The sequence below is a fragment of the Arachis hypogaea genome, chromosome 9 (genome assembly GCF_003086295.3).
Source record: "Arachis hypogaea cultivar Tifrunner chromosome 9, arahy.Tifrunner.gnm2.J5K5, whole genome shotgun sequence".
Classification (NCBI taxonomy): domain Eukaryota; kingdom Viridiplantae; phylum Streptophyta; class Magnoliopsida; order Fabales; family Fabaceae; genus Arachis; species Arachis hypogaea.
The window spans coordinates 115,012,401-115,023,762 of record NC_092044.1 but is presented as its reverse complement, the minus strand read 5'-3'; the positions used below and the strand labels follow the sequence as shown (position 1 = coordinate 115,023,762).

The following is an 11,362-nucleotide window of genomic DNA, read 5'->3' as shown; positions in this document are numbered from 1 at the left end:
TATCGATCTTCGTCTTCTTTAGTTAGAATCTGTATTTATCATGAAATGCTATATCATTTATGTCTTGTATCGGTTCAATTTGACAAAATTGCGAGTGCAACATCTGCAAAGGTTCAGGTGCAACTTGCAAGTGCTAGGCAACACCATATTTAACATGGGAATATGTCAACTATAGAGATTAGTTTATCAAATAAACCTTTTCGTTATCATTAATTAGAATATAAGAACGATTCAATCAATAATAATCTTGTATGCCAATCTTGGCCTTGCTAAAATGGTAAAAACAAAACCCTGTTCATATGACCATTTTTTATTAAGAGTTCTAGTTCGTCTGTATGCTGTGCTCTAGTGTTTAAGAGACATTTAGAATGAAAACAGATATAAATCCTAGAAGAAATTGTAACTATTTCCAAGGAATTTTTCAACTAATAGTTGTTCCGTTACGTAGCATATATAAGTTTTTCATTTAGCAAAAATTTATTTATATTCTCGACTATCTTTTGTAATTTGTAGAGTTAAGTGTTTTCAGAGCGAAAATCAGTTGCCATCAGTGAATGGTGCCAAGCAGCAAAGTTTTTCACTTTTAATATTAAAAATAATTAATACAAAGTAAAACTAGATAAAAAAAAAATCTTTCATTACAGGAAGAGAGATAAATGGGACTCGTAATATGCATGGATAAATGGGACTCATAACAAGTATAAAACAGGAAGACAGATATTTTAGTATTTTACTAAATGAGGATGGGGTGGGAGACTCTGTATCCCATAAAATCCTATTGTCGTCCCTAAACAAGAAATAGGGGATTAGAATAATAAATTAATAGTGAATTTTGATATGGATTCATATATTTGTAAAGAAAGTAAAATGTCAAATAATTGATGAATTTATAGGTCTTTCAAAAAAAATATCAAACAAGTTTTTGAAAAGTTACAACGATATATTTATAGATTTTGACAGAAAGATGAATTGTATCCAATATTGTTTCTATTTAGTATTTTAATTTTTACATGTAAGTTTATTAGAATTTTTTTCAAAAACTTTATATTTTTGTTAGAGGTTTATGTCTATTATAGAATTTCTCAGTTACATAATTTAAACGTGAATTATGATAATCAAGTGATTAGTATGGTATCAGGTATCATGACATAGGAGATAGGACACTAATGATATTTTAATTAACTAAATTGATAGTTTTCTTGTCTCCAAATGACACTAACTTGGTCCTTTTGTATGACTATCATTCTGAATAATAGCCTTTTCTATTAATTAACCTTTTTATACTTTATCCACAGTTTTTAGTGATTATTTTCCTTCATTCGCATTTGTTCTCTCAACTTGTTTTGAAAAAAAAAACAAAAAACAAAAAAAAAAAACAAAAAACAAAAAACAAAAAACCCAAGTCTAAAATGTCATCAAAAAGGGAGATGTGGTATCCCTGGAGTGTACGTATGCTTTAATCAATTCCAAATTAATTTCTAATATGTCATCTAGAATTTTCTTTGTTAGACTCTCTTTTTCCTTGCAGGGTTGATTGAGAGGTAAGGGATTTAAGAACAGAAAGATAAGGAAGATTTGAGTAATGAAAATAGAAGAAATTGGTCAACCTCGAACTTTCCATAAAAATGAGATAAAACTCTAACCGACCCAAGGAGAAAACCAAAAGAAGGGGATGTAGCTTAGATTTGGACTCGGCCCACAAAAATAGCGTTGCAAATTGCATGGCCCAAATAGGTGACCCAACCTCAACGGCCTTAAAAAATAAAAGAAGTGGGCCCAGAATCAGTTTTGCAAGCTCGTTGAAGATGTCCATGTTTCAAATATAGCCTCAAATCATTAACGTGATTTTTAACTTGTTTTACCTCGACATTAAATTCCAGGGACCCATCAATTATTGGGAGCTGACCTTTCTGTTCAGCAATAATTAAGAAAACATGTTGGCATTGCTAAATTTGAAAACCCCACCAATAATCCACACACACAAAAGTAAATGATGAGTTGGTACACTCAACCCCCTTCCCTATCCCTCCCTTGACCCTTATCTACTCACTCCGGGAATGCAACTACGCCTGACTGGTCAACCCAATTACATAGAATTTTTTTTACTAACTGCTACTGAATCATCATCAAAGGCGTATTATTTTCTTGTTTTTCACTCCCATGTACCAAGTTTGAATACGAGACCATATGATAAGTATAAAATATAAATGCATAGCCATGGTTGATATATCATTACAATTCCTTATTGATAAGAACATTAATTATTTTGGTACATTAATGTCTGAATATACCAAGTCAAAACAACTCACCAATATAGAAAAGATGGGGGCATTTTTCTTTATGTTATGCTTCAAAAGATTCCAAGCATCCTATGAGTGAAATTTAAATCTGGAGGGAGGAAGATTGAAGTAGAATACCCAACCAAATTAGTCACAGGTTAAAAGCAATTGTGTAAGTTACACAAAAGATCAATGGTGATCCCTTTTCTATTTTTTCCTTCCAATGCTAACTTGCTCAGAGCATTGTGTGGTTTTGTTTTGTGGGGAAGATAATAGACAGTAATGGGGGGAAAAGCGAGGGAGCAGAGGCACATGGTAGTTACCAAGGGTGTGGCAATAAAAGCCAAAGTCATAACATAACAACAACCAGTTTTAAATATGTCATTATTAATATGGCACCATAAAAATTGAGTTCTTATATCAGCATGAAAACCAGAGTGTGTGTGTGTGTGTGTGTGTGTCTATATATATTGTTGAATCAAATGCACCAACATGGGATTGGTTTTTAACCAAAGGTGAAACGTCAAAAATAGTAACCATACCATGAGCATGAATGTTTGATAATTTCTTGTTACATATTTAAGACTGGGAATACCCAATAACTTTATTTTACCTTAAATACTGAAAAGCCAGACTACAAGTTCCCAGAAAAGAGCAAGAAGTAATATAGTAGTACCCTACCATGGAAGTGACAAAAACTAGCAGAAAAAAGAGTACCATGGAAATGACACAAACTAGCATGAAACCCAACACCAACCATGATGACGAACGTTACAAAAACAGACGCAACTGGGTTATTAAATACAGCTAGGCCATCTTCAGAAAAGGTCAAAATTGGCCATAAGAATTAAGAACATAAAGCAAACAGAACCAAAATAGCCACAGAAGAAAAAAAAAGAAAAGAAAATTATTGAAAAAGTCTTGGCTAGCTGCAGCATAAGTACATAGAAAATGACAGATAAGAATCAATCAAACATGGGAGAGATAGCAATAATAATAAAGAATAGAAAAAACAAGATGGGTTTTTATTCACATCACTGGCAAACCCAAAAAACAATCCCACTTCTTACATATACAAGAAAAAAGCATTATTCTCACGCTGATAATCATCAATCTAAGAAATGGCTAAGAATTGTAGATAATAAATATCAAAACACTGGTCTTCCACACACACTATAGTGACCTCAGAAAACAACATCATGATGAACAACTTAAGACCAGCAAAGGAGCTAGCTGTGAAAGTGAAAGAGATAGAGAGATTGAGAGAGAGGATAGCATTGACTACTCACCACACCACTCACCATCCATCAAGCTGTGCCAAAACCCATATGATTAACAAGAACAACACATGAATTCTTTCACAGGAATTGGAATGTAGTGTGGTGTGTTGTGTTGAGTTGTGTACTCCAACAAATTGGGAGCAAAGTTAAGTTGAGCTTGACCACCATTAACACTAAATCTACTAGTAATTGCACTTGAGCTGGCTGCAACAACAACCAAACTTGTGCACTCCATTAGGATTTAGGACATGATGGACTAGAGTAAGTGAAAAACTCAAAAACCAAGCAACCAATAATGCAATCCTATTATCATTACAAAGCTTATTAGTCTCTCCAACTCGGAGAACCTTGCTTTCTTTTAATCACAACCAACATTATGAATTTCCAAGCTGCATTTGCACTTGCACACAGCAAACACTGATGATCAAGGTCCTGAAAACCGCTTCCAGCCTCAATCTGCAGCAATTCATCATCATCATAATAAATAACTTAAAACAAATCCATCCATCACCTCTCTCTTCACCCCATCTTTTTTTCTTCTCTTCCAGCAAAAACCCCAGAGTTCTAAACAATTTTGAACTTCTAAAAAGCCTAATTAATTCTTCAAACCAGAAGGGATTAAATTAAAAAGAAAAAACCCTAATTGAATTCATGGACTTCTCCACTCAAAAAACTAAAAATAAAAGAGCCCTAAACCTAAAAATTTTACTCAGCATCTTCTGCTTTGCACACACAACGAACAAAGAGATAACCATACACAAAACAAGATATATATATTTATATATATATACGAAACAAACACCACCATCTTCCAAGTTCATATCTCAGCCACCAAAACCACCGCGAATTCAGCGAGGCTCATCGTCTCTCCGGCCGGAGTTTCCAGGCCCTCCCGACAAAGAAGCCAGCAAATTCAGATGTCCAGGAAGGTAATTTCCCAGCCTCGCCGCCGAAGCTTCTCCCATGGCTTGTTGCTGCTGCTGATGCTGATGGTGAACGAACAAAGAAGCTTGCTGCTGCTGAGACACCGACACCGCCGCCGACTGCACAACCATCTCCGGCGGAGGACCAGCCGCTGCGAAACTCCAAATTTGACCGAAATCGGGCCTGGTCGGGAGGGCCCAGAGCCCCGCGGGAGCTCCGGGGCCCACTAAGGACCCCACGGCGGGCCCCACGGAGACGCCGTCGTCCTTGGCGGAAGCGTCGTCGTCGGTGCGTATGCGCTTGCCGAGTATGAAGGGAGTGGGAGCGAGCAAGGGCTTGTGGTCGAGCGAAGACGCTGCGGAGGTTGAGGAAGGAGAAGAGAGAGAGCCAGCACCGCCGCGTACGGAGACGGAAACGGAGGAGAAGCTGGCGGGAGTGGTTCCAGTTCCGGTGGCGGCGATGATTGAGGGCTCGGCCTGACGGAGGAGCCACTCGATGGTCTGGCCGTCGGACTTGCGGCCGAGCTCGCGGGTGAGCTGGAAGACGCGGGCGGCGCATATGATAGGCATCCGAATACGGCGGCCGCGTCCGTCGACCTTGCTGTGTCGGTCTTTGGATGGGGGCTTTTTGACGACGAGGGCGCCGTTAGTTGGTTGCTGCTGTGAGTGGTGACGGTGTGTGTCAATGTTGGTAACGGCGTTAGAGGTTCCGTCGGTGTTAGACATGGATGTGGTTTGTGAGTGTGAAGGGCAGTAGGGTTGGTTGATTGGGTAAGGTAACGGTGGTGGTGGTGAAGAGAGAGAAATTATTATTATTATTTATTATTATTTTTTTGTATATGTGTGTGTGTGAAGGGTTTAGTTGAGTTGAGTTGAGTTGAGGTGAGTAGTATAAGTGAGTGAGTGAGTGAGAGAGAGAAAAAGAGATGAGAAGAGAAGGGTTTTGTTTGGTGTTTGTGCTGGCAACTAGGGTGTGAGAGAAGGGAAGGAAGGAAGAGGGAGAGGGGGGGCTAATGATTGAGCGGCAGGAGCTGGTGGAGACAGGAGAAGGGGCACATGGGTGGTGGGCTCCACTACTTACCCCCACAGCTCATACCCCATTTTCTCTCTTTCTCTCTCTTCTCCTCACTCCTCCACGCGCTTCCATCTTCTTCCTCTTCTGACTTCTCCTCCTCCCCTTACCTTCCTATTTCTCCCCCTCTAAACTCTTAAGGGTTAGAATAAATATTAGAGTAATACAAAAACATATTATTATTATTATTGTTATTATTTTTAGTATTTTATTAATAATAATTTATATTTATATTTACAGATATTTTGAGTATAAAAATATATAATTTATATTTATATTTATTTACACACATAAATTAATATTATTTATATTTATATTTTTTTAAATTTATATATAAATTAATAAAATTTATTTATTAATTAATATTTATATTCACTAAATAATAACAAAAAAAATATTAAAAATTACTGCTTCTAAAAAATCCTCTAAATATTAATTACAATATTATAAACCAATTCAATATCTATTAAATACTAAGTATCGAAATAGTCTAACCTTTTCTTGAATACCAAATTAGTTTATACTTTTTATTCGGTAAATTTATATTTTGTAAGACAAACTTAAAGTTACTTTTAAAAACTGTAAATAAAAATTTTAAAATAATATTATTAAATCAAATTATTTTTAGATTTTTAAATAAATTTTGTAATATTATATTTTAATATATAAGGTTATATATCATATTTTTTAGTTTGTAATGCATAAATTGAATTTTAAGAAATATTCTTGTATATATATTTAAAAATATTCAAAATCTTTAAAGGTCAAAATTATATGCGAATAATATTTTTCTATAAAGTAAATTATATTTTTTAATTTATTAAAAATTTTAAAAATATTCTAAATTTTATTTTATTTTAATTTTACATAAAAAGTATCTTTGCAGTTAAATATCCAAGAAGTTTACAATTAATCCAATAATAATATTTAATAATTAACAATTAATAACAAAACTTTATATCTAATTTGTTTATATTAAAAGTAGTCTTTATAAAATTGTCATTGAATCAGTCCTAAATCTTTTTTAAATAAGTTGTTAGTAGTACATTTGATGCAAATTAAATATTTCTTGTAATAAAATTAAAACAAAATAAATTTAAACATTTTTAACAAATTTAAAAGGCAGATTTTTTTTTGTATTTATCAAAATCAAAATAATAATTTTTTAGTTATGAAAATACAAGTATATCTAGAATGATTATTTAAAGTGTAAGAATCCGGTTTTCGGTAAACCGATTTTTTTGACTATTTTCAAATTTATTTCACAAAATTCCAAACAACGGCTCAATAAAAAATAAGGAGGCTGACCTAATGGTAAAAAAAAAATAACGAAAAAAAAAGAGAAAAGAAATAAAAAAATTAAAAATAAAAAAAGGCCATTAATATAGTTAAAATTGACTTTACGAGGGTAATTAATTCTCCCTAAGTCAAGTTTGACTAATAAATAATAGATATTATATTACTATTAGTTTATTTTCTCACTAGAGACTTTTTGAGTCAGAAATTTACTTTTAGTGACGGTTTTGCGTACGCCAAGAAAAACTCTTGTAAACGAAAATTTTGAAACCAGTGGTAAAATAATTCCTACCTTGATAATTGTGTCCCAAGATTATTAGTCATTCATTTATGATTTATTTCTTTAAGAATAAATCTTAGCCATTAATTATTTTACCACACGGTAAAATTTACTCCGAACTGAATTTCTGACTAGTATTCCGCAAACGACTCCTAGAGACCCCAAATCTTCTTACTTGCCACCCAAATAACTTGTCTTTCCATCTTAGCCTCTGAGCCGAGACTATCTCAGCCTTTCACCCCTCTCTCCTGTGTTTTTAACTTCGAGTAATTAACTGCGATTAACTGTGGATAAGCTCGACACGCAAGCGCTGACCAAGTTTCCTCGTTTTCATGCCCCTTTTTCATTAAATTCTAACCCTTGACCACAAAAATTTCAGCCCTTTTTACCATCATAAATTCAGCAAGACTTTGATTTTTTATTTAAGGAAGAATTTGCCACAAAATTTACAAAATACTTTACACATTTTTACACTCTTTTGACCAAATTCTTGAGAGAGAGAGAGAGAGAGAGAGAAAAAATTCTGCACACAATACCTACGTTTTCAGCCCCTTATGTCACCATTCATACACTATTCTTCGAGTGTTCTTCAAGAACTCAAATCATACAAGCACAAACTCTTGTCCATTTTCGCCAATCTTTGCGTTTATACCGAATTTGCCTAGGTAAACTCTTGTTCTTTCTCCTTTTTTTTTCTTTTAAAAAGAAACAGTAACCATGATGAATCCTTACTCTCCTCCATGTATATAGAATTCCTCTTAAAGCACCCATGGAGCACGCCTAAGAACTTAAAGAGTTTCGAGCTTGCAGTGGTTGAATTTCGACGTTTTTGCGATACTTTCGGCCAAAAACGAATCTGCACCATCACCATCTGTGCTTCTACCCTTGTGTGTACGTTTTCTAGTGTGTGAAAGGTTTAAGAACTTAATTCAATAAAAGGTAAGGGTTAGGATTAGTTAGAGTATAGTTGTGCTTGTTTTCAGTGCTTATATGAGCCACTTTGTAGTGATTTTGTGCTTGATTTTTAATTCTGAAAATTCAGTGATGCTTCTCTATTTTTTGGACTGTTATTTGAGTGATATCTGAAGCTATTTGCCTCTGGAAAATGTATGAGATAGTAAAAAATTAATGGAGCATTTGGGGTTTAAGTTTTAAACTTTAAAAGTCACTAAAAGTAGATAAAAATAAAAAATTGTATCCCTGAAAATTCAGCCATTAAAAGATCATGAAAGTCACATGTATAAGGGTTAAAAAGATGTTAGAAAACTGATTTTAATCCTATGGAACAAAAGTGTAAAAGTAAAAAGGGTGTTATGATTATTTTTGGATAAAAAGGGAGTTAAAAAGTAATTTAAATAAAAAATAAGTAAAATTCTAAATTTAGTATCATTAGGGTAAAATAATAATTATATAAATTATTTGGGTCAAAATGTATATTATAATAAAGTTTCGGGTCTAAATAAAAGCTTTAGTGAAAGTTAGGAGTAAAATGATAAAAAGTGGTAACTAGAATAAGTAAATAAATTAATAAAGGGTAAAATGATCTTTTAGGTCCCTAAGGATAGAATTGGCACTAATTAAAAGTATTATAGATAATTTGGTCATAGAAAAATATTAGAACTAATCCGGTAAAATATTGACGTTAAATAAAGCTAAACGGTAAAAACTAGAGTATTTAGGGGCATATTAGTAATTTTAGGTATAAAATCAAAATTAAAAATAATTAATTAACTTAATGGAAGGTAAGAAGGTCCTTAATAAAAGTATGAGGCTAGAATAATAAAGTAATAACACTAGTGGTGAAAATGTCACTAAAAGCCTAATGAAAACGGTAAAAGAGAAGTCATGTATAAAAGGACAAAATTGAAAATATATAAAAGTACTAAGGCAAAATAGTAAAATATATGACAAGGTTGAGAAATTTTAAGAAAGGGCCAAGTACAAATTTTATTTAAAAAGAAGGGTAGAGAAGTCCTTTAGAGATAAAGTTTATTGAGATGTACCGCGGAAAAAGAGCTGTAAACCCCAAGGTGCTAGAGGTTGTTTGGAGGTGGGTATTACCCACTGACTGCTAAAACTATGTTTCTCCTTTATGCGTATATTATGGCGTCAAACTTTGTGACGATTGCCTGTTGTTACGAACTGGTGGTATGCTTAACCACATCGACACGTATACACGGACGGACGCAATTGGAAAACCATATCTAGGACTAGTTCCTAGGTAACGTCGGGTTGCGGGTAGTCAACCGACGCATGAACTCATGTCTTGCATAGGACCAGGCATGTATCATACTTATTAGCTACATTTTCTATGTTTGTGATTGCTTACTTGTACCTATGATTGTATTTTGTCTCTGCTTCTTGTATTCCGTGCTTGGTTATTATTCTACTATATACTTGTGCTTGTACTTGTTTGTGTGACTTACCGACCTAACTGCGCGAAGTCTTAGACTTAGGTTGCGGAACCCCTTACGTTTTCTTGTGTAGTACCCTGCTAGGAACCTTAAGTTCTCACTCCTTACTTCTCCATTCCGCAGATGCAAACCAACGAGATCTTCTTTGAATTTTCAGCCTTGGGACTAACGAGCAGCAGTAGCATTACCGGAGAATCAAAGCTACTTCTCTTACTTCCACACAATACTTCTGTGTTTCTTTAGCTACTAGAGTTTGACGACCAATAGTAGTTATAATAATAGCAGACTAGCAGTAGTAGTAGTAGTAGTAGTCTTTTCCCTCACTCCGTATAGACTTTTAGAGGGTTAGGTGATTTTGTAAATATCTATATAAACAAGTTAGAACAGGTCTCATACTAGAGTGACTCTTGTGAGTCGAGGCCTATTAATTTAAATATGGAGTCTGTAAATATTTTTATGAATAAGCAACGACGTAACCTAATGTGAATTATGATTTATTAAATGAACCTTCGGGCATATATGTATGATATTACTATATTTTCTGTATTTTCTATGCTTTATGTATATATTATCTATTTATCTATCACCTATTTTATTATATCTATATATCTGACACGCGATCTAGATTAGCGCTACAGGCTCATATGTGTATATATAATATAAAGTCTAGAGCTTCTAAGAAAAGTTGTGTAGTAGCGTTTGGCAGCTAGCATTAGTCATGATGTGCTAGAAGTTGGGTCGTTACATAAAGGATAGTAATTTTATTAGTAAATTTCACAAGTTGTTTATTAGAGTTGGGTTTTAAAAGATAATTCTTTAAAAGTTTTTGCACATATTTTTAGTAAATTAAATTAAAAATAATTTTTTATAAATATAAACAATAATTATTATATTTATAAAATAATTTTTAAAGTTTTAAAATGATTAATAATAAACATAAATAAAAAGAGAATTTTGGTCACGAATAAATTTTAATATTAATATAATTTAATTAAAAATAAATATAAATATTTATTAATATATAAAATTATATTAATTTTTAATAAATATAAATTAATTTTAAAAAGTACAAATAGTTATTTAAAATAGAGTAATGTATCGTTTTTATCTCAACATTCGGGGTAAGTTCCAAAGTTATTATTAATGTTTAAATCGTCCTATATAAGTACCTAATGTTTTAAAATTGTCTCAATGTTGTCATGATGTTAGGGATCTGTTAACAGAATTGATGACAGGACAAAATTGAGACGATTTTACAACGTTAAGAACCTAATTAGAATGAAAATATTGGGATAAAAATCAATACATTACTCTTACAGGATTATCAAATCAAGTAAAATGATAATAAATTTTAACGCAATGAATTGCTTTAAGAATTTAATATTTTTTACTCATCATAGAATACTTCTAAAATGACTATTAGATAAACTTCCGGTAAAAAAAAATGAATATGATATATATATATATATATATATATATATATATATATATATATATATATATATATATATATATATATATATATATATATATATAAAGTATAAATTATACATTTTTGTCTCTAATGTATCAAATTTTTTTAATGTTTAATTTAAATAAATTTTAATTTTATCCTTCAATAATATTATTTTTTTATGGTAGGTAGTTATTTAATTATTTTTTAATCACGTCTGAGTAAATTACACTTAATCACATTATCTTCATTCTAAATAGTTTTATTTTTTAAAATTTTACTCTTAAAGATTTTTACTCGTCATGTAATGTTTGTAGAATTGCTAGAACATAAATTTGCGAAAAAAGAAAAAAAAGAGTATGGTA

General features: G+C 32.4%; 1 protein-coding gene across 1 annotated transcript; it reads right to left on the bottom strand.

The window, feature by feature from the left end:
• Positions 1 to 3,283: 3,283 nt before the first annotated feature.
• Positions 3,284 to 5,695, bottom strand: LOC112712245 (transcription factor TCP7). Its single transcript, XM_025765075.3, has one exon. It carries the CDS (start codon positions 5,206 to 5,208, stop codon positions 4,408 to 4,410), a length of 801 nt encoding a protein of 266 aa, XP_025620860.1. The 5' UTR covers positions 5,209 to 5,695; the 3' UTR covers positions 3,284 to 4,407.
• Positions 5,696 to 11,362: the final 5,667 nt, after the last annotated feature.